Source organism: Rhea americana, unplaced genomic scaffold (genome assembly GCF_003343005.1).
Source record: "Rhea americana isolate MKP2758 unplaced genomic scaffold, rheAme1 scaffold_123, whole genome shotgun sequence".
Classification (NCBI taxonomy): domain Eukaryota; kingdom Metazoa; phylum Chordata; class Aves; order Rheiformes; family Rheidae; genus Rhea; species Rhea americana.
This window is the reverse complement of record NW_028185295.1, coordinates 2,890,339-2,914,877: the sequence shown is the minus strand read 5'-3', so window position 1 is coordinate 2,914,877 and position 24,539 is coordinate 2,890,339. Positions and strand designations below refer to the sequence as shown.

Below are 24,539 nucleotides of genomic sequence, written 5' to 3'. Positions count from 1 at the left end.
TCAAAACAAGACAGAAGGAAATTTACAGCTCTGCTCCCAATCTACTTTGCTAGAGCACAGTAATAATATGACAATTATTTAATATCACCAACACAATCCTTATCATCGTTCTTATCRTGTGCTTTTTATTAAGACAGCAAATACAATAGAACATGTCATACTTAGAGCATGCCATTAAACCTCACCATACACACTGTATTTAATGAACATAATCAAATGAAGTCTGTAGCTAAATGTATTTTGGAACGTTTTCCTTGTCCTATACTGATGAAAGGAATTTGTCATGGACACTGGGGAAAAATTTCTCAAATGGGAATCTCATAAACAGCATTTCTTGCAACTTTAATTTAATTGAATTTTGGTGTGCTTTGTAATTAAAATCTTATGCAGCAGATTGATACTGACTCCTGAGTCAACTTTCCTGAGGTATCTCAGGGCAAAATGCATTCTATTCCCAAGACACTCAAACCTTGATTTAATGTTTGCTTATTCTTGACTAAATCTGCCAAACCAACTATTTTTTTTCCCCAACACCTCCTTACTTCACTGCATAGTTATATCTGCTTGATGTAGGGTATGTCCCCCAGGTCCCAGTCCCTTTGTACCTCCCCCTAGCACAGGAATTTCTCTTCAGCTCATTTAATAATAGCAGTGCTATGAATGTTAACCAGTCATATTCTGATCCCTTCACTCCTCAGAGGATTTTGTATTAATCATTATTTCTTTATTAATCATCGTTAACCCTGCAGTACTCTGAGGACCTCAGCTAAGAGTCGGAGCTTTCTGTGCTAAAYGAGATGATCAGAGACTCACAGCAGTACATGTATTGTGCTTGGGCATGTTCTTCAGTCACGATTCCTTTCACTGTTTCGTCCCAAACAGTAGTACCTGATTAGTGACTGTAAACAGAGGTAATACCTGCTCATAGTCTGTAGCTTTTAACAAACAAAAACATGGGAGGGAAAATATAGGTAAAGAAAGTTGCTTAAAGTAAGGAAGAGAGGCCCAACCCTTCTGATTACCCTGGTCATTTTAATTTTCAGACATTAACAGCCCAGGGTTGGACTGAACACGTTTAGATCTTCAGTCCAAGACCTACATCTCCAGCTTATGCTGGCCCTGTGTTGCTCTGCAGYCTTTACAAAAGCACAGTACAGCACAACACAGCAGTGGGCCTGAAATYCTCCCTTATGCTTTGTGTAAAAGAGACAGTGAAGAAAGCATATAAAGCAGTCAGTGTTGGGTGGAAAAACAGACTGGGTATATTTACTTGGCATATGCTTTTTCTAGCAAGGATGGCCAGAATTCGTTTGATGTTCGAGGATGTACAGACAGGTATCTCCCATTTAGAAAAGGCAGCCGATCATCTATCACTACATCCACCCAGTCTCCAAAATACCAGAACTGCAAAAGAAGGAGAGAGAGAGAGAGAGAGAGAGATAAAAGAATGAGCCTCTTTTAAGAGCGAATATTCATGTCAAGCAACAGCATCCTGAAATAGCCCAGGAATGAATCTAAAGCATAGGTATGTGCAAGTTCTTTTCTGAGCTGTTTCAGCCTGATGTTCTACATCACTAAACAAGCTACAAAGTGGCCGGATTTTTCAGTGGYGCAGGAAATCATTTGGAAATATAAGCAGTTCTGCAATCAATAGGAGGAAAGATACAACATAGGAAACTAATGCTAATATTATTGGGCAATAGCAACCCTTCAGGATGATAAAAAGCAATCATGCAGACAATTCAGTAAGCCTCATTCCTCAGCTGCACTTGGATTTTTCCTTGCAGCACCCTTTTTGGCCAGAAAGCCTCTGCCATGACCCAGTCTCTAGATTTTCCTTTCTCTGTGTTTCAGTTAAGACTCCGACATGCGCTGTCACAGACAAGGATGGTGTAGTGACTAAAGATTATTTTGAGGTGTTATCCATCTCCTTGATAGGTAAGGAGGATGCAGGTAGTCTCTCCAGCATGTGGACAGAACAGGTGTTCYTCCAGCTGATCTGGCTGATGCAGCTTTTCAAGGGAGAAGACAGGGAAGGAAATTTGTGGGGATGAACTTAAGGAGCCATTTCCAGAGTCATTAGCAGACTAATGTAGCTTAGCATGATTTGTAATCATAAGAGGCCATGCTTCTATTTGCAGTAATGCTAAGGACTCCAGTGGAACTATGCCAGCAATAGATTTAGTCTAGCTTGATTTTATTTTCACGGCTTTGGTCAATGAAAAGCCCCCAAATAAGCTGTTCTGTTGGAAAAGCACAAGACATGATCTGCCAAGAACAGCAAAGCAGCTTTCGGTTTGCTCAAGAGAAAGCAGATTTGATTATTCTAGTGTTCCTGCCTCCCCCTGACCTCTTACTTTCTGCCTTGGTGATGAGGGGAGGCAGCAGAGCTGGGCTCTGAACCCAGCTGCGGGACAGGCCTCAGTTCTGTGGGACTTCAATAGGGTGCGGCTGAAGGAAAAAACTGTCACTAGGTTGCCTCTATTGGAAAAAGAGATCTGCAAGGCCTGGAAAGATCTGAGCTTCTACCTTTCCAAAAGGAGCTGTCCTTTTGGTCACCTGAGGTGCCTCCTGATCACCAGTCAACACTTGGCAGTAGGTCTGTATGGAGAAAAGGTGTGACATCCAGCCACACCTTCATGCTGTGCTTCAAGTGCAAACATGATGGGCAAACACCTGCAGAGAACAATAAGGAGCTGGCAGTGGGGATTAGTGCAGTATGAATCTTCTTCTAAAAGCCAAATTCCTTGGTGGTCTTCAGCAGGGAGTCCAAGTTCGGAGGCCTTCTAACAATAGCATTGTAGTTTTTTGTTTGTTTTGGCTGAATAAACAGAGTTACTTCACTCTGACTACCACAAACCTTCAGCTCATGGTCTCATCTGASCCTTCAAGTTCCAGAAGCAAGCAAGGTGAAAATCCCATGCCTTTCAACTACTTTCTTCTGCAGAGGAAAACTGACAGTATGGTGTTAGGAGGTACATTTTGGATGAGTCCTGAAAATGAGGTCTTGACCACTTGTGGTCTTTAAAAATTTCCTCTATTTCTTCCTGAGAGGAGGGACATCTATGCTAGAGCAAGGCCACCCCCATTTTGAGCAGATGCATTCTGCCATAAATCCCTGGAATTCCTGAAAAATATTTCTATTAGTTTCCAAGGCTGAGCTGCTGSTGCTCATGTCACAACACCTGGCACTTTCTGTTTTGGAGACATCAGAGTTTCTGTACTAGACAAACTGATTCCTGTACGAACACAAGACTGAATTAATTCCTGATGAAATAATATCATCGTAGTTATTTCCCAGACAAAAATGTCACCATCTTAAATATCACTGCTGAAACGCTTAACACTCTTTAACTCCTGCAGCTGAATAGTCAGGGTTACATATGAAGCCCAGAGCAGCAATYTGTGTTGTTGAGAGGCAATCCAGAAACAATAAGGTGAGAAAAAGTTGTAAGCAAAAATGTTTATATTAGCATATGATATGCTTTGTTTGTGATCCTTCACTGAACTGAGGTCTGGCAACTTAGCCTGTGGATGGCAGTAAAATATCTTTGATGGAATAATTGGAAGGCATTTCCGAGAAGGCATTTCCATTCAGAGTAGCTTTCTCAGGGTTTATTGCTTGAGGAAAGCCGGAAACAGTTGCATTGATTTGCAGATGAGATGTCAGGGAAAACATTTGCAAATACTGTAAGGTATTTATACTGCTTAGGATTTAAGAATTGTTCCTACCTTTTCAAAGCTCTAATGAAAGAAAATCTAGCTTGCATCCTTTAAATGTTTTTTAAGCAGTACTGGTATCACTTCAGCTGGTTTATCTTGCACAATGCACCTCTGCGTGCTGGTAATGTGCCAAATCAGAAACATCTGGTATTCCAAGGAGCAAAGGAATAAAGGAATATTTAGACTGACTGTAAGAAAATCCTCCTGGGCTGTTACATGAGAGTTCAAGGGAGGGGGTCATGAAGTGCCACTGCTAGTGCTCTTTGCTTAGTACTGAATTGCAAATAACAAAACAGATTCGTGAAAAAAGGGGATGATGAGTGGTCAAGTGATTCTCTCTGCCTCCAATTTAGCTTATGGGACTTAATGATACTGCATGTTCTTCTAACCTCATATGATATTTGGTTCTCTCAGATATAAGTGAGTAGGGCTTGCCAGTTAGTATCCCAGTCACTCACCTAGATGATTCGGAGAATTTCAAGAACTGGTAGAAAGTGAGATTTACTAAGGAGCTTTGCTCTTCTGTCCAAATCAAATCTATTTTTAAAATGTCAAAAGCCAGTTCCTCTGATCTGTCTCATAGGGCTTGTAATTTCAAGCAAGTTCTTCCAGTTGAAAGTGGAAAGTAAAGCATATAGAGAAATAGACAATTAGTCCAAATAGATAWAGAACTCAAACACAAACAGTCCAAGTTAAAACAGGTGTCAGAAAGCCATCTGAAATGCATATGGACACAAATCCATCTGAATAGCTAGCATCTGTACCTCTGGAGCTGGGCATAAATTATAACTTTGGGAGAAGGGCTTCGAATTTCCTAAAGTTTGGCTATGCCTGGAACACAGGGGCCCATTATCAGATCTRGAGTTCACAAAATTCTGAGCTGGGAGTCAGCACTGAAGAAACAAAACATTGAAAGCTGTTGACATCTGAGACTGCAGTTTGGACCCTCTGTGTAATCCATCCAGCAAAGTCAAAGTAGTCCCACTACAGCACAGAATACATACCCGGAAATGAAAAATTCCAGCATAATCATCCCGGAATCCTTGATCCTTTGGTAAAACATTTTCCAAAAATCGCTTCTGCAGTGTCARGGAGCCCAGGGCAGCCAGCATCCAGCAGTCACCTCAAGGGAGAGAAGAATCAAATACATTCAGTGAGTTATTCACTGCCACTGCCACGGTCCATTAATAACTTTTTAGGAGACATGTTTTCAACACCTAAGACATCTAAGAGGAACTGTTAGAAGAAAACAGCTTTCTTCTGTCCTCCTTTCTCTCCCACTGAAACAYTGAACCACCACCCAATATTCAGCAGCAATGTCCCTAGGGAACTGTTTTGCCACATCATTATCCACTTTTGCTTTTATGCTCCTCCAACCACACATGGTCATGCTGAGGCTTGAAGGTTTAGAAAGAAGTTTCACAAACCTCTCATTGGGGTGAGAAATGGAAAGACAATGAACTGTTGGAGMAGAGCTACTCCCAGAGACAAGCACACTTATGGGAAACAGTACAGGAAGCAGACAGATATTAGGTGTAAGTATCAGAGAAAATGGACAGAAACATCCATAAAAGTGAAAAGTTTTGAAAGAAAATACTGAGAGTGAACAGACGGAGACAATAGGATGAAAAGACAAAATTCAGTCTTGCACATGTTGTAGCTGTGCCTGCTTACCCTAGAACTTCATTTGACCCTGTGTGACCTTCTGCTTAGTCTTAGCTGGGCCTCTCTTTCTTTGCTTATCTTTATACACAGACAGGGCAGGTGCTATATAACTAAAGCAACAGGGATTAGAGCTGCTGAATTTGGAAATCTTGTTAAACATCTRCAATAAATTCTGTATGGACTTGTTAGGTCTGGAGTGACCTGCACTAATTGCTTATTTACTGCAGCCACATTGTCCACAACCTTCCACTAAGCACTCAGGACATAGCAAAGAAACCACAGGTCATTGCTCTATGCTGGTTTCCAAAACAAGAATATGACTGTACCTATTTCTCCTTGCATAATATCAAATCTGCTAACTCCATCCATGATCAGATGAGGATTTCTCTGAAGCTCCTGAAAGAAAGAAAATGCAAAGAGTATTGTGAATGCCCAACACTTACAAGCAACATGTTCCTGCCCATGCATATTGTTTGCCTCACTGATGAGTTGCCCCTGGTGTTTGCAGATCCTGATGGATAAGCTGCAAAAAGTCATRAATTCTGCTTTATGTGGGCACACAGAAGGTCAGCCACTGTCACAATTAATTAAGGTTATTGCAATGCCCTGAAACTGGAAGACACCCTATGGTTATTAGTGGTGCTACTGTCACCTTTTAATCCTTTTTTTTCCTGAGGAAAACCATTTCTCTTGAGCCCTCATACTTTGGTACCTCCAGCAATGAAGTGAGAGGAGATACTCAGGCACCTCTTCTTTAGTCTGTTCAACTATTCTGAGGGATGGGAACTTGCGCTGGGTACTCACTGGGTTTTCATTTGTGTTTCTCTAATGCTACTGACACCTTTCAGCAGCRGCTCTGAGCAAGGCTGCCAAAACATGCAGCTTCCTGGGTGACAGGAGGGCAGAGACACAGAGAGCTTTCTGAAGAAAGTGGAGCAGGTATTGTGCTTCAGCTTAGCACTGGGTCTGTGAATGTTTTGCTCTCTGAGTCTTTTCTTTTGTGCTTCATGCACAGCTAAAACAGATATGCCTGGGCTGCTTTTCATCTCTTTTGGTGAGGAAGCTAGAGAAAGGAGGCTTAATCTCTGGCTGCAAAATCCCACAGCCCCGGCTGACTTTATTTTTAATTCAGGGAGAATTTTCCTTGCATTCAGAGAATCTTGCTTGGGCAATGAAGGAGGAAACACATCAAAGCTTGGCCTTGCACACAGAAACTCAAGCCATTCTCCGTGCATCAGCTATTGGCCTGGGATACCTGAGTGTTCAGGTCTGAAGGGTCTGAGCATCCCCTGTGAGTAACTCTTGGCATGCCTCTCCTTGGCTGAGGATCTATTTTGAAAGAGAAATCAGCCCTAAATAGRAAAGCCATTGCACATTTAAGGAAATGAAGAGATAAGAGGGAGAAAAAACATCTGAATAAGAAAATAATACAGCAGCTCTTTCTTAAGCAGGTCCTGGCATTTCTTCTCCCCAACTGATCTGATACACTGCACAAACATGAGACCAGCACACAATGTGACTCACACAGTTGCATGAGCTCAGCATTAGGAAAACAGTTTTCTGAAATAGCTTTGCAGTGATCAAACACCTGTAAGAACCTCCTCCAGAAGCAGAAGGTGCAATGCAAGGCGGCCCTTTTAGGCTAGTGTCTGGATCATGCTCCTGCAGCAGAGCTGATGCCAGAGAAGAACAGCCTGGGTAGGCATCTTCCTTAACAGAAAGCCTGCATGTGGCTTTCGCGTAGTCATGCGTGTGTGCCCTGGTACTTTGGGAACTTGTGATGAAGGGTCTTGCTCCCATTGGGTGGGAGCAGACCTGTGGTTACCAGCTGCAGTGGTTGGTCACCATACAGAGGAGCAATAGCTGTCAGCCAATCTCCTTGTCCCTCCACATCGGCCTCAGATTTCTCTTTTCTGTGCCTCTGTTTCCCCGTCATCAATTTGCCTCTCTCATCTGGGCCTGTTCAAAGCCTCTCATAAGCAGGAGAGAATCACTTGCACAACAAGGCTCTGAGCTTSGCCTATGTCCCCCTGCTCAGCATCTGTCCCTCTGCAGAAACCCTGTGGCAAACACAARGTAAGATCCCAAGGTCACTTGAAACAAGTATTTCTGGTTGAAAYGGCAGCAGCTTTCATTGCTTTGTGCGCTGCAGTCAGAAATGGCAGGAAAGAAATGGCAATGATAATATGACTTGTGTTTCTGCAATTAGCTCTGTAGGCTCAAGAGAAATAGCCAGCATCAGCTTGCTTCAAAAGGGTGGTCTGTGTYGGCAGCAGACTCTTTCAGTGGAGCTATTGGGAAGCAAATAGGTCTGAATCAAGGACAGGAGACAAACAGAAGTAGAATCAAAGGCAGGAGGGGCAGTGGTGGTAAATTGCAAGACCAGGTATTCAGAAGAGTTCAAGGACAGTTTGATCTAACATCCCCTTAAGTCAATGGTGGAAAACACATTCTCTTCAAGGATGTGATATAGAGCCCAAAGGAAGTGCAGAGGGTTTCTGAAAAATTAGTGGGGACATACCTGTGATGGGTACAGTGCTTTGGAAATCTGGACCTTCTCAACTGGAAGGAAGGAAGGAAGGAAGGAAGACTCCAACTAGCTCATCTTCCTTCAAAGGCAAGAATACAGCAGCCATAAAACAACAGAAACTATTGTCTATTATTAGAACATAGCAAAGTACATAGCTACTCCCAAACAAAATGTTCAGGCCTCACAATTCACGAGCACTCAAACTGCATAACAACTACAGAAGCTACAGATGTAGTTCTAGGTCTTTCCAGAAAGAGTGCTCTGTTTCATTATAATGAGGCTTTGTGGATATTTTCCCAAGACTTTTCAATTTTTTTAGAGGGAGGAAAAAAAGAGGGCATCCAAAGAGCCACATAGTCTTTTCTCAGAATATTTAAGAGGCCAGTGATTAAGGCAGTCGTATGGGTTGTAAGTCCCTTCTCTGCCTAAACACATCCCTCTAGGACTAACCTATCATCATTTGTTTTTCCTTGGCCCAGTGAAAACTTCATTATGTATTCAAAATAAAAGCAAAAACTTTCAAAACAGATCAGTCCATCCTCTAGTGAATGGTCTTACCACGGAAGCATTGCTTATCCAAAGGTCAGGATGGAGGATTCATTTGAGAAGTGGAAGGAGAGAGCCCCATTTTTATGCTTTTATCTCTCATTTTCTTTTTATAATTGCTTGTCTTCTTTAAGGAAAAGCAAGTCCTCAGCAAACACTGAGAAGAAGTTTGGGGTGAGTGGTATAGATGTAAGTCTCATACAGATATAAGCATTAGACTAAGTGGATCAAAGATCTTTGTGAAAAATTGAAGGCCTGGGATAAAATTTCATGGACAGCATAAACTGGTCTGCTTGCAGGTTGCTGCTCAATAGAGTGGTCTGCCTTTGGCTTCTTTCCCACTGTTTCCTCACTGATCCAGCCTATTGCACAATCCTGTGTGAAAGTACAAGGGCAGCAAGGGTTAAGAGGCAGAAGACTCTTTGCAGAGCTAGCGCCCTATCAGATCAGTGCAACTCTACAATAAAATTACAGCCTTACTTCTATTCCCATCAGCTCCTCTCATAGCTCCATGTCTTTCCTTTTGACTGTGCTTGTGTTACTGCCTTATACTCCAGCCCCACCTTCCCAACACATCCTGTAGGCATGAGCCATACAGATACCTACTCAGTGGCACACCAATTAAAATAGCAAAAAGGTTACTGCTGGCTGAAAGCCAAGCTCTGTTCTCAATGGGACAAATCTTAATTCAGAGTGATTGCTGTGCCTTTAATAGTGTTGCTCTGGATTAAGAAGCGAATGTGATACTGCAGTTCCCAGAGCTAACAGCATTGTCTAGTAGTAAGCAGAGAAAACATCAGGCAAGCCAATGATGTCATACCTGCTGTAAAACAAGAAACCTCCACAGAATAATTAACACAGAAATAGGCCTCTTGGAGTAACTAGGGAAGACAGAACAAAGGAGCAGCCACACAGGGTCAGACTAAAGGTCTAGTTATTCCTGTACCTTGTCTTTGGCAGTGTGGTGAAGGAGCAGAAGAACAGAACAAGTAGAAGCTAACATCTCTCTCACATACCTCCTCCCACCTTCACTCGTTTGGTGTCTAAAGKACTTTGTAGGCTGGAGGCTTTCTTTGCATTTTTATGTTTAATAGCACTTGTGGGAATCACTCCCTTGGCTCTGCCTAATCTTATTTTTTACTCATATTCTGCTTTATGCTCTAGGTGACCCTGCTTGAGCAGGAGATTGGACTAGATGATCTCCAGAGGCCCCTTCCAACCTCAACCATTCTGTGATTCTGTGACTTTTCTTTGACATTTCATTAAAATGGAAAAACCAGGCTGAGCTTGAAGGGTTTGCTTGCACCACCAGGAGTCAATTTCTTGCTTTGTAGCAGAATAGCTGGGTTCCCAATATCCTATTCGCGAAACAGCAAATGCCTCAGTTCCTTCAAAAATAATCAAACAAAAAATAACAACAAAAAATAATAAAAGACCCCTCCTCTGCTCTCTCTCTCTCCTACAATGGAGGTGTGAGTTGCCCATGAGTATGAAAGTAAAGTTCTGCTGGAGAAGGAACTACTGTCCAAAAAAACACAAGAAGAGAAAGCCAGCTCAGATTTCACTGGCAATCCCCTTTTGTTTAGTGTGGTTCAGCGCTAAAACACAAAGAAAATTGCATCAAAAAAGGTAAACACAGAGCTACCTTGAGCCTGTCAGAGACTACTTCTTTAGAAGTCTTGAAATCTGTGCTTGTGTTGGCAGTGGAAACTGTGCTCACAGATCATACTCCTATATCTTAAGCAAGGAGGTCAATAAAAGACATAACTAACAATGAGAGGTCGACGGCAGTGATGCATCAGCTTTGTTGGACTTCAATTCAGAGTGGTCTTTTTAGTCTCTCACTATTTCTCTTAACAATTTTCTTTGCCAGGCTAATTTGGTTCAGGGAATCAAAGGGAAAACAAGGCACTGGAAATTGCCACTTCTAATCTCTAGCTTGACACGAACTGAGAGTGTCCTCTGAGCAGGAATTGTGTGCTCTGCTGAGGTATCTACCTATATGACACAGGGACCTCTTCTAGGGCTGTGTGGATCGCTCTTACAGCCCAGCAAGATCCTGAGCACCTCAAAGCCAGGATCCTTCAGCACTGCCCATGTTAGAAGTGCTGGTAGATTATAGCATCTGCCCTGAAATTTTCGAGTCTTGCCTTATGGACAATGTCCCTCCACACAGCTTCCTTCCACGTCCCCCAAACGAGGAACCCTCCAGGCAACACAGCAGAGACTGAGATAGTGTTAGTTTGTTAATTTTACCCCTGTATGTAGACAAGCAGGTAGCCAGTGCTGTGGACTACACAGCACATGAGACTATTACCTGTTCAGCCTTGCTGCTTGGAGGGACCTAAGCTAAGGCTCAGTAAGAATTTACTGTTCTTCCCAGTCACACTATTTGGTGCTAGCTAAAGTTTCCAAAGTGGCACAGTGTTACCAGCCATTCCCTCATGTCCCAACAGAGCGATATAACCCTGCTACGTGACCAGGCAGCCTGACAAATGGAGAAGTGTGGGAGTCAGCAGGAGATCCCAGGTGCCACATTTCCCTCAAACAGGGGTGTGTACATTCCCTTCGCAATGTGTCCTTTCCTAAAGCAGCAGAACATGGAGATCTCATGTAAATAAACCTCGCTAAGTCTAAAGCCCATGCAGAGAGGCAGATATAATAAATGGTGATGCACTGCAGCTTCCTTGGCCCAGAKATATTAACTCTGAAGTTGAGGTCAGATTCAATCAGCTGAGTAGGCAAAGGTGGAAGCAATGGCAGGCTGGAAAAGCGGCTCTCATTCAATTACACTAATTGTGCGTGCATGCACACACACACTCGCTAAGGTAAATTGCTTTTGATTTTTGTCAAGGACAAATACCGAACAGCTTCTGTACCCTTATGGGTACTCTGAAATATTAAAGCTGTGAATTTCCACCATTAATGGCTGGAAAGTGGCTTTGCCTCTTATGAGAAAATGGCCCTATAGAGTGACAGAATTTCCGGTAGTGCAGGGCRACACCATTTGTCATCACTGCACAGTTCCTGTAACTTGTTTAAAGATGTTCACATGACAATCCACTTTTCCCTTTCTTTTTTCATAGATTTTTCATCTACACTATTAGAGCTAAGTTTTTAGGTTAACTTCAAACCATCACCTGATTTCTTTCCTTAATAAAAGTTGTCTTTTTCCATGATAGACATATTGTTCTGGAAATAAGGTGAAACTTGCACTGAGAAGAGGCAGAAGAGGAGAGAAAAAATGTGAGCAAATCCTTTTGCACAACCACTGAATCAAATAATTAATCAATTTTCCCAGCAAACAAGCATTGTCTCAGACCGTATCATTTTGCCCAACACTTTTTAGCTGCTCACTGCAGTAGCACAATTCCCTGAGTCTCGGCTGGGGGTACAGGTCATACTCTTTGCTTATGTTCACATTTAAGCAGTCTCCTGTAGCCTCTGTCCGAGAGACTTCTTTTAGACCCTAGTCTTCTCTTCTCACGACACTAGCTACATGAGACAAATACACCAGCTCTTGCCTGGCAGGACCTCACTCCACAAAGACCCTTGTTGCAAACTATGGGGCTGTGTGTGGAGGAAGGCACCTGCTAGCACAAGTATCTGCTTCAAAAATTGTTTCTTGAGGCAGAGATCACCTTTAGAAAAATGCTACAGCAGCTTAGGCAACAAGTCTGATTCTGGTTACAGTGTCAAGGTAACACCAGGCTCTCCAAGAGCCCGATGGCAAGCAGCTGCAGGAGCAGGAGGCTGTGCTCTGGGAGACCCTGCTTTGATTCTTGCCTCTTTCTCTGAACAGCTGCATATCCCCAAGAAATGCCTTCAGCAACTTTACCCATTGCCCATTTTTACATTTTAAACCATGAACTCCACAGATCAGAACTCTCCTTACTGGAGGGTGCAATGGGCATCGTATCTATCTCAGTAGTGGTGGGAGGGCTACCTCCGCCGCAAAGCTCTCCACACAAACATATGTAGTTTGAAAGATAACTAACGTTACAAGGTCAAACATTCAGAATTTAGCACCATTCACAATTCACATTATCTGGACCACACTAATTCAGTTTTTTTCTACATCTGCATGATATTATGCATTATGATTAGAACAGAGTGCAATAGTGAAAATATTCATTGATAAAAAGTGGAGATTCAGCATGACCAGAACATTTTGTGGCTTCCTCTGTTCTATTCCATTTCTTGCATGAAGGAAAAGCACCAAAAAATGAACGAGTTTATTCTGAACATTTCTCAAAGGAACATCTGATTTTTTAAAATCTGACAATTTTTCAAGTAGAATTTCCCTCTGACTTTTTAAAAAAACAGTGATAAAAACATTTCTGTTTAGTCTAAAATAGTATTTCTCTTCCATTTTTCAAAATTATGGGTGAATTAAAAGACCAGTGAATTGCAGAGCTCTTACAATACAATCTTTAATTGCAGGATCACATAACTAGTTTTCCTACAAAGCTCTTGCYGTATTTGGTACTTTCAGCCCCACCTCTAGCAATGCCTGAAGTACCACATGCAAAATCTCAGTTACAAACTGCTTGTGTGTTTCAATGGACATAGAATGAAGGCCTAGGGTAAAAACATGGCCGGTAGCAGTTCACGCATAATGGGAAATTGTAATGACTGCACAATACTATGAAATTAGGAAGAGCGACATTTAAAATGTTATCTTGGTGCTCCTGATGTGTTTCCCTTTTCAGGGACTTCCATATCAAATCGGCTCACTTTATAAGTCAAAACAAGTTGTTTCTAACTGTCACCACTGAGTACTGCTGTCTGAAAATCAAGCTGTTTTCTTTCTGCTTTATACATTACTGCCGCATATGAAGACTCCAAACTCTGAACGTAATTGGCAATTCTCTTGACAATGTACAAGGTAAAATAGAAACGGCATGTTGCCCAACTGCTATATTGGATCCGGAAAAATGACAGCAGTTGTAATTGCTATCTGTCACTTGAATAACTAGATATTACATGACTCAGAAGGTAGAGGCTCAGAGATTAACAGGACCAAGTTGCCATTTCTGTCACAGGTACATTTCTAGCCAATTTTTTAATGTCAGAGGGAGCTAGTGGTGTTGGATGAGAAAAATGGGGACATAGGTTAAATTGGTCACACTCTGTAGGCAAGATGTAACTTCAGTCACTTTCTGGAAGACTTACTCTGGTATGAAACAGTCTACCCTAGGGAAATTACAGGTATCTTTTAGCCTAGCTAGACAAACCCCTCAAAAACAGATTGTAAGGGCAATCCTGCAATTGGCATGGCAGAAGTGCATAGCAAGCTGGATTTATTCCTAGTATCACCAGTTCGGTGGGACAAATCCAGAGGTGGTGAACGTCTGAGACCCCCTCCCAGCAACAGAGGTTCTTTCATACTTCTGTGGGATGAACTCAGATGGGATACAAGGGAAWCTAAATGCATAGAAGACTAGGTCAGAGTGCTGGAGAAGGATCGAACACAGCTGCCTGCCTTATCCAGAGATTCTGAGCCCACGACTCAGTGGAGCTGTAGCTAGACCTTGGCCCTGGAGCTTTAGTTGAACTGACAGACTCAGGAGTTGACAGACCAGCAGGCTGTCTACATCCAATAAAAGAGAGTGCATCARTCACAGCCAGTGAAAACTCATATAGACCGACAGCCATGGGTGAAACCACATGTGCTGCAAAAGTGGAAGGTCAGAATCTACATGTTTACCAAAAGCAAGAATGAAAACTTCGGCAGTTAATTTAGGTCACTGCTTACTTCAGGCAAACTTAAACTGAGGAATGTGTTCATTTTCAGAACAGAGCAGAGACAGGGAATTGACTAAAGCGGGCAGTTTGTGAGTCTCAGGATGTGGGGAGAACTTGGAATAAATAGGCTCTGCAAAGGTTTGGAGTTTGGTTAGCTTCTGCCCAAGAGATTAGGGCATACAATGTCAGCCTTCTCCCATAGGCTGCTTGCAAACCTCACTGCCTGCTGAGGCATTTTACAGTACCAACCTCCCTCCTGCACYGGCCTGCAAAGAGGAAGCCACAGGGCACACACAGAGGGAGGTGTTGTAAGGAGATTTTCTTCCCTCCACGTGTCTCTGTGAGCATCCCTCCTTGCAGCATCATGCTTCCAGGTGCTTAAGCTCCACTTCTGTATTTTAATCCAGGCCCCATCCCTAGAGGTGAAAGCTTTTACACCCTAGAAGTCACCACCCCCCTTCAGAGGCAGCACTTTGAAACCCCACAGCTGGCATAACTCACAGTTGGCCTCTTCCAYTGTATAAGCCACAGTTTGTCCTCTGGGAGCAAGTTGGGACCAATGGAGCTGACATGAGCTGGGAAGGTGTCATCCTCAAATAGCAGGCCTTGGCTCAGACATGAGGCTCGCAGGTGGCTAAAGTCTTGATTATTAAATTTCTTCAGGCTCTGGAGGCTTCCAGCTGTCCCCACTGTTTTCCAGTCTTGCCCTAACCTCCTAGAAGAGTTGGGGGAGAGCATTGTGCCCCTTTCCTGCAAAGGAGAAAAGACAGAGACTGCTGTTAATTACCAGCTCTGAGGCAGCACCCTGGGAGCACACAGGGCAAGTGGACGCCTCTCCAAGCAGGTTCTGCAGTGGCAGCATGCAAGGCTGAGGCCAGTCACAGTGACAAAATCCTTATTAGCTGGAAATGCCTGGGGAAAATGAGGTAGTCAAATCCCAACTGGTTTATCTTAAACCAGTGCTGTCACTGCTACAAATTGAATTTTGAGTCTTCCCTGAGGACAGAGAGAACAAAGCTGTTAGTGAGACACCACGCTGCTGTTGAGGGACATATGCAATGTAAAAGAGGATGAGCTGCAGGATGGAGCAGGAGCTGCAGACCCAAGGGAGGAAAGGAAGACGGTACCAGCAAGCAGGCTGCCTACACATACTGATAACTCTTCTGCCCATGGACTGCACTTGTGCCTAGGGCATCTTTGGAGTTATTTACCTTATTCTGTTTGCCCAGGCAACAAGCGAGCACTTGTCAGTCACTCCCTACAAGAGAAATGCACAAGGCAGAGACTAGCCTGCTGTTGCCTCTCCTCTGGACCTGCTCRAAAGGCCCAGATGGATTCGTATGTGGGCTCCTACCAGCCTCCACAGATGCTGGACCAGACTCACTAGGAGCTACAGTGCTGAGATGGGACCAAGCTGTGACATCCAGACCTGCATCTGACGCTTACTGTTGGCTGATGTGAATGCACTCCAGGGTCTGGGCTTTTTGGACTCAGCAGTTCCTGCTGGGACCAGTATTTAAACAGACTCAAATTCTAGATTCATATCTAAACTGGGGAGATACTGTCTGGTGTCTGTAGGAGTTCCAGTCTGGAGAATGTTTGGTCCCGCCTTTGTTAGATGTGTTTCTTTGTTTAAAGGCAAGAGGTGACTCACTTAGGAAAAATGAACATTTCACATACACACAGTAAAACTCTGGTCTGGTCAGACCTACTAACACAGCTACTGGCACAGGTAGGAAAAAAATCTGAGTGATAACATCTCCTGTTGTGGATTTTGTTCCTTTACAGTCACTAAAGACCACAGCAGGACTCTTGCCATAAAAGATCTCCCTTCTTTCCAAGGGAGGCAATACATTTCAAGTGGAGACACTAGCCTGTGGGATGAGAGAGCTTTGGGGACAGGAGTGAGAGAAAGGCACAGGTAGGGACAGACAAAAAAGACATGCATATTCAAGGGGCAGTGGAGCCAGGCTTTTTAAAGAGCAATTTGTTCTGTCTGTACAAAATACAGGTTTCGACAAGCACTCATCTTGTGCCCTTCCCAGAGCTGCATGGATCAACAGTCAGATGCACACGTGTGCTCCATCTCCTGGGGATTGTCCTTCAAGCTAAAACACTGTTAAGGATTTCATAATTCAGAGAAGTACCAACAGAGGTTGTTCTACCTGTCCTGCCTCCTGGTTCCTCCAGAACATTTGGCCATGCAAAGTTACACACTTCTCTGGGTACATCCTTCTCARAAAGAAAAAGCCAACTGTCCTGACCTTTAATTCCAGTCTTGTCCCTTTCTTTACAAAAAGGGCCTTACTGAAGTTGTGATACAGATCCCCCACTTTTTACTTAGTCATCGCCTTTTCTGGTGCTTGAAGTCACTTGGCCTTTTGGCACTGTCCTCTCAGGACYTGTAATAATAGCCTAGAAAAACAAGGAGTTTTGTGTCTTACTATTTTAATTAAAAACCCCCGTGAAAAATCAGAARTAACCCTCAGCCAACAAGAATAGAGAACATTCCCTTTGGGCTTGCATTTTTTAATACAATAGAAATAAATCTTATGTAATGTACCATAACATGACAAGGGAATGGCTTCTTCTTAACAAATACTCATTTGAAACTGTGCCCAGGCCCCATGCATGCTAAGATCTATTTCCTGCAACAATGTTCCAGCAAAACTGATTACTAATTCCAGAACTCAAATTAAAACTAACAGAGCTTGAAGGCTGGGGCTGACTCGCGTTCCTTCTCTTCTGACAGAGAGCAAGAGTTTTTAGCGTGTGTGTGCGTGTGCTTAATTACGTTGTTTAACATATCCAGAATAATTTAGCAACCAGAGTGAAGAAAATAATACACTTAACTACTTTTCCCTTCAAGAATAACTTCATCAGCATTGCAGGCGCTGTGTCTAGGTGCACACATGCACGGATACGCAAGCTCTATCTCCATCTGCAGCCACCAAGCCCACAGAGCGGGGCACAACAAGTTCACCCCGCTCACTGTGTGCTGGACCCAGCACAGTCTACATGCCCTCTCCTTTTGGAGCAGCATCCTGAATGCTGGCCATGGCTCTCTTCTGTTTTGCTCTGATGGATGCATCAGCAACAGCAAAGATCGCAACATCTGGTAAGGCAAAATACTGCCTTCCTGATTCAGRAAGTTACAGTTACTGAACTCTGAGGAAGAAAGCGTGCTTCAAGTGACAAAGTTATAATGTATTGGGTCTCAGAGGTACTGCCCTTGGGCTGCTCCCTGACACAGGACATGGGGGAGGTGGGGGGATTTCAAACACTTGGAAAAGCTYGTTCAGACAAATTGCCAAACACTGGCAAAACCAGAGAGACTGGTACCCTTTTCCTAAGAAGGGAAATTTTTATTCAGAAGGYGTTAAAGATACATTTACTTAATACTGGGAGCTTCTCCAAGGTATTTCCTTATCTGAAATGCAGACATGAATCATGCCCAAGCATGCATCTACTTCCCTCTTCATRTTTTCCAGTCCCTCTCTTCCTTCTCAGTAGACCACAGGTTATCAGTCTCTGAAGAATGGTCAAACAGCAAAGGGTGAGATAGGGAAGTGGGTCAACAAAAAAGCCACAAGGAGAAGAAGAAAAGAGGTCAGATGTGACAGCTGGAAGGGACAGACAGGAAGGCTGAGTATCTGAGGATATGGGAGTTGAAAGGTTGGTGACCACCACAAAAACTAGCTTAGGAACCCAGAATTTTCTGTAGTCACAAACAGCTTAAAATCCACAGGTGAAGGGTGCTCCCCATTTCCCTCCACCACTCATTCACAAAGGATGTCAAGCCACCASTATAGTCAGGTACTCAATGAAGGCAAATACTACTGGAAGCTAATCATACTTCACATAAAGATTTATGTCAGAGCATACAGATCATTTCCTTCAGTGGCATCTTCTGCTATTTTGCACTGAATATTAGACTGGAAATTAGACAACTAGAAACACTGACTGTTTCGTTGTTCAGCTGTCCACCTTCTTTTCCACTCCAGTGGCATCTTCTGCTATTTTGCACTGAATATTAGGCTGGAAATTAGACAACTAGAAACACTGACTGTTTCGTTGTTCAGCTGTCCACCTTCTTTTCCACTCAACCATTTTTTCAAAATATTTCCAATATACGTAGGCTCAGCTGCACTTTAGGAAGAACATTTGAACTTGCCTCAGACACTATAAAGAACTCCAGAAGCACAGCAGCCCTCCTTACTCTCTTCCCTCTCAAACACTTTAAAATATCAATGTACTGTTAATTTCATCCACAATATTCAATACAGGCTACAGTAATGCAAGCCCTCATTCCCTCTAAGACCCTGTCATTTACACTTTTGGAGCATTATATGAACTTTGAGGAGTCAGWTTCAGAATGCTCTTATCATGAAAAGGCTTTGAGTTTTTAAATAAGAAAAAACAAATGAGACAGCCGTGTTTCAGTAACTGCCCCACAGCAACAATGTGGGCAARCAGCAGCAGAGCAGGAAACAACTCGGATGCCCTAAACATACAATGCATGAAAGCCTTGAGCACCTCAGAAAATCAAAACCAAAGCCAAGCGCTTCAACAGCTCTATGAGCGGTTATGTTTCCAGTGGCATCTAATATGACCTTCTGCTCCAAATCGTCTACAAAGTTCTTCTTTCTGGCTATTAAGACAATTTCCCCTTCATTTTCATACATAGCATAGGATTGTTCCAGCTACCCTTCTTTGCCTCATTTAACAGCAGAATATAGTAACTATAGAGTCCTCCTCCAGAATCTCCACTCCAACTTGATCCAATTATTTCTGACAACTTACCATTTTACTGCAAGGCTCTTTTTAGGATGGCAGATTCCTCTTTTCTTTCCCTCCCAGTAACATTAAGGATGGTAAACTATACTTTATTCTATCTCCTCAAGACAGATTCCTCTCAGTGTGTCCATGGTACTTTTCCAGCACTATTACTTGTATTTTGCCTACTTTACCGTGTACTAAGTAAAACAGCAAAGTGATATTTTACCTGCAGCACCTCCGGTGGAACTATCCAGCCAAAACCAACAGACTGACAGACGTGATAGCATTATCCTGTGTTACTTTATAGAGCAGCTTTTGCTCCTCCTTTAATAAACGTAATCAGGTTGAATTCAAGTTCAAGGCCAAAAAACAAACAATATGACTTTGTCATTGTTGTTTCATGCAGCTACTACAGCATATATACATATGCACAAGCTGGCAATACTCACCATGAAATAAACAATATCAGAGCTGCGTATCATTCTTTCTGCAGCAGTATAAGAAGCAAATACTTTTAGGCCAACACTTGTTAGTATTTACACTACACTCTAATACCAGAACTTGAATTCTATATCAGTTTACTCACTTGGGTAGGTAGGACTGGCTGAGGAGATAASGGTTATCCATATGATTAGGAACTGGACCACATTATCCTAAAGCCCAAAGTCAAGTACCTAGCAATGGTGTAGGGAGAAGGTTGTTTCATTTCTGGGAGGCCAAACTGAGACAGCCTAAACAGGTCCAGCTGCCAGGGGAATGATGTGCAGCAAGTTCCTGAGGCCGTATGCTGTCCAGTTTGAGGCTCCTCAATGAATCTGGAGTGAATCTGGAGCATATGACATAAGAGGAGAGGCTGAGAGAACTGCTCTGTTCAGCCTGGAGAATGGAGTCTAATTACAGTCTTCCACTACCTAAAAACAGTTATAGAGAAGTTGGAGCCAGACTCTTCTCAAAGGTACACAGCAAAAGGGCAAGAGGCAACAGGTACAAGTGACAGTGAACCAAATTCCAGGTGGTCAGAAGGAAACAATTTCTTCAGGGTAGTTTGGCTCTGGGAGGTAGCAGCATTTCCACCCTTGGAGACATTCAGATGGACAATGCCATGAGCACCTCGCCTAACTCTGAAGCCCTGATGTGAATATGGGTAGGACTCAATGACCACCTAAAGTCCCTTCTCAGAAATTTAGCTTGGGGCTTAACACAGAAGATAGAACYAAAGTCTACTTCTTTCCTTACCCAAAACAGCTGCAGCACCTGGGCCGAGAAATTTCTCTGGAATGAGATTTCTTACTTTAATTACAATTTCTCTGAGGTGTGATGCTAGCACTTTCCATAGTAGTTGGTCCCCAGGAGCCTGGGGAAATGAGAACATAGAAATGTTCATGAAAAAGACAATTCAGCTTCTTCTTCAGTGTTTTATTCAGGTCTGTGGGACTCCAGACCTGAATCTTTAAAAGCTGTGCACTRTATCTTGCTTGTTCACATTTCGGGGTTCTCACTTCCACAGGAGAACTCAATCTTTAGCAAATTCCAGTGGGGAATGCATCTGCATAAATTACAGCAAAACCTGCCCCAGAGAGCAAAACAGGTGCAGTTTTCCTTTAAGAGTTGTTTTCCACTACTGTTACATAAATAAAAGCTGATTGCACCAGAAGCAGGGAGTAAAGATTTCCTTCATTGCAGGAGAGGAGCTCTGGGGTGATAAACGCCAGTGCTGCTAGCTCATCTGACAGCACGCGTGCTGTTAATCGCCTCCTCTCTGGGGAAATGGCAGGTATATTCCCCTTAAGGCATGGTGATTCATTGTCTGGAACTGATATCTCTGCTTAAATGGTGGATTAACATGATTTAAGAAATATTCCTTGAAAAGTTGATTAGAAAGCACCATCACCAACCTGGCAGGGGATTTCAGTTATTGCAGCATGACACCATTTCGTGATTGTCAGCTTTTCTGCAGAAGGCTGTATTGATGTGTCCATTTTCACAGTGGCTCCAGAGAATGAAACCCAGAAGGCAGAGGGATTTATGCATGGTAATGAGCCTTTGGATTACTTGCTCTCCTAAGTGTTTGTGGAATCCCACAAGAGAGGAGGGATGTTTGACTGAAAAGCACAAAGCTGTGCATTGGCAGAATAGGGTTGTTTTCTACTCACGGTATCCTGCGAGACTCTGGTGGATGCAACATCACTCTGACTCAAGCTTTGCTTTTGCAGAGCAGGGACACGAATCTACCTTTGGGGTAACTATGCAGCTTAATTCACTCATGAGAAAAAGATGCTGAGAGATCACTGGAAACCCAGAACTACCTCTACAGTGTCAAATACCACCTCAGGGCTGTTAAACACATAAATAAGAGAGCCCTCACGCTTACGAGCAACAGCAGCTGTGCAGTTCCTCCTCCTGTCTAACKCGCACTGACACCAAAGGGCAAATATCAAGACCTGCTGGGAACCCTTGTTTTCTGTGAAGTTAGTATGACTTTCAAGGTCTCAACTGGCACTACAGAATTTAATATATTTGGGGATTTAATCCACCCTTATTCCACTCCTCCACTGAATAAGAGTAGACCACAAAAACCAGAGCTTCTTTTAAAAGAGATTTTAAAAGAAATATATTTATCTTCCTGACTCCCATCAGCTGTTCAGAGGGCAGACTGCTGTTCRAGGGTCTCTAAAGCAGCAAGTTTTATGTCATCTTTCCGAGGAGGAAAGAGAATAGCGTAACTTTGCTCAGTTAATCCTGGAAGCTTTATATTAAGAAAGGCAATTCTCGTCACTCCACACACAGAGCTTATGTGCTGATGTATTGTTGTCTTTTGCAAAATTTCACACATACGTATGCATGTCTTCTTTTTGCTGCTTCTAACTTTATAAAGATCCAATTCTACTAGCAAAGATAGTCCTAATTTACACTATAGTAAATAAGAGAAACAGACTGGGAATTTCTCCAGGGAAGTGAACACAACTGCTTTTTGTGTAAAGGAGGAATCTTCTTTCAATAACCTTCACATTTGCTGCAGTCACTATGACTGGGTATCCCACTACTTTTTTGTATTCTGAGGCTAATGGAAAAACTATTTCATTTACTCATTCATAATTTTCCGTACCAGTCACCTGTTACCATTTATTTGCCTCTCTCAGTCAAGATGCAGGAAGGCTATGAATAATCTTATTCAAAAACAAGTCACTACCTCATTTGCTCTAATTTTATGAACTCACATTTCTGGCAGGACCTGCCATTCTAAAGCACAAGCTTTTATGGGTGTATAAATTATCAGGCAAATACCAAAGTCCTACTTCCATATCTGTTTTTACCCAGCCTTTGTCCACAAGTTGCCCCTTGGTACAGACTAACCCAGGGCTTCATCACTTGCCTATATTCACATATGAATCACTTTGCTCATAAATGAAGTACAACTGCTTCTGAAGTGAAATGTGGCAGCTGCTTAACAATACATAATGAATCTACACAGCTAGATCCCACTGCCACTTGAGAGAGAGGGAGATTTGGTATGAAAATTATATACCTGTTTAGGGCCATGATTTTAGGAGAAATATCCACTGGCTTCAGAACTACAATTCAGATTCCTAAAACAACACTCATATTAGCACTAGATTTGGTTAGAAATTTTCCAGTGGAATATTTTTGCTTCAGAAAATGCAAGTGCATCAAACTTGAAAGCCACTAGCAATGAATTTTCACTACAAGAAAGACACAATATATTTCAAAATTGTCACTATATTCCATTTTGRTTTTGGAATGGTCTCAGGTTTTTTTGCTTAAGAAAAAAAAAAACATCACTTCTGGATACTCTCTGTGTTATCCAAAAGATTTCATRTGCTGCAATGTGGAAAAAAAAATGATTCCAAATGTTATTGCGATAGCTCACTACATTCAACCTGACATTATTTTTCATAACTTGGTTTTGTAGAAAATTTTGGACTTTGTTTTTTCTCTTGAGTGAGGAACTGTGATAGCGTGGTGACAGGCTCATCTGTGACAGGAACAGAATATGAAAGTACCATGTATTGAACTGTCCACAAAACTGAAAGCTTAGTTTGGCTCTGTGGAATGTAGCATTGAAACTTTCCATGAAAATAGCCCATTACATCAATATCAGTAATACTCATTTTTTTTTTTTAAGAGAGCTGTCATGACATTATCCTTCAACAAATGAGGTCACGGCACTACTGTTTGCTTTACCAAACTTTGCTAGTAAATGTTTAGTAACCAGGGCTATGAAGGAGCACTTTGGTAACCTTGCTCTTCTCACCTTGGTGTCCCTTGTCTTCCTCTTCATATGTAGGCATTAAAGATCGTTTCAGTGAAACATGGCAATGGGGACTCCAGTACAGCCAGGCCTCTGCAGAAGGAATACCAAAATTAAAGTTCTTGCTTTCATCAGTCTATTTGTCCTTGTTCAGCACTTCTGCATCCAGCACTTGTTAGAGCTCTGTTGGCACAAAATAATTTATTCCACACTTTTTTGTTCTGCTTTTGGCTTGAGTGAAGAGTTTGCAACTCTCACCCTTGTTTGTTTTTCAGAATCATTTCTCAGATTTTTCAGAACCTTTAATAATGAATTTATGACCCACATATCATTCACGGGTAGTTTACTGGAAACATTTGCAGTTCTCAGACCTCTCCCAAGTCTTTGCTGACTAGTGGTATAAAGTATACAGCGCAGCTCCTGCTTCCTTGACATCAGGTCGTTTGTAACATGCYAACCAGGACGAGTTGCCAGTCTCCAACTCAGACAGACAGGACAGGTCCACCTCACCCATTTGCCCAGATAACTCACCCAAGCACCCTGTCAGGGTGCCACGAGGACTGGTGGCTCCCTGCGTGGCAGAGCAAGACCCTGCAGCTAAGGCCCGTCCTGCTGCTCCATGAGGGGTATATGAAATCTGAACGGCACTAAGGAATACGTCAGCGCAGTGAAGAGCAAGGGTGCGTGCGTTTGTTCTCGTTCTCCAGTCTGTTGTCACAGGCCGGTGTTGGTGGCATGCCATGTCTCGCGCAAGCCCCTTGCTGCAGTTTCCCTCCTCCTTTGGGAGCAGCAGGTTTCTCACAGTACACTCAAGCGGGTTCAGGTTACCTCGACCGCTGAATGCTTTTGTCAGGATGAAAGCCTCCTCCTAGAGCTGCACAGCACGTTTTAATAACACAGGTACGCTCTCTCGGCTCTGCCCTATTGGTACGTGGGAGCAACAACGATCACTACTATAGCCGAGGTATTAATTAAATACCTTAAATAGGATAACAGTACAGAGAACAGCATATGGCCCCTAGTGAACATTCTGACACTTTTTACAGACATTTCAACTAATTTTCTTCCCTGGTTACCTGTATTTCACAATGCATAAAGGAAATTCTTCACTGGTTGCAATTAACTTTACTAGCCTTACTGTACGATGTTTTTCAGCACCTACTTCCTCCTCAGAGATGGAGGGGTGGAAACCAAACCCTATTAAATGTCTGCAGTTGAACACAGGAGGCTATATGTAACAGTCACAAACCAGCATAGAAAAATGATCAAAATTCAAAA

General features: G+C 42.7%; 1 protein-coding gene across 2 annotated transcripts in view; it reads right to left on the bottom strand.

Annotated features, from left to right (window-relative positions):
- CAPN13 (calpain 13) overlaps positions 1-23,291 on the bottom strand; it is a 49,791-nt gene extending 26,500 nt beyond the window's left edge. Inside the window, exons 1-5 of one of the 2 annotated variants that reach the window (XM_085325786.1) lie at positions 23,265-23,291; positions 14,714-14,962; positions 5,715-5,784; positions 4,728-4,846; positions 1,271-1,404 (exon numbers count right to left, since the gene is read on the bottom strand). In XM_085325786.1, coding sequence (XP_085181912.1) covers positions 1,271-1,404; positions 4,728-4,846; positions 5,715-5,784; positions 14,714-14,962; positions 23,265-23,291 — 599 coding nt within the window. Of the gene's footprint in view, positions 1-1,270; positions 1,405-4,727; positions 4,847-5,714; positions 5,785-14,713; positions 14,963-23,264 lie in introns of those variants that run through there. The other variant, XM_085325787.1, reaches the window with a different exon arrangement.
- Positions 23,292-24,539: the final 1,248 nt, after the last annotated feature.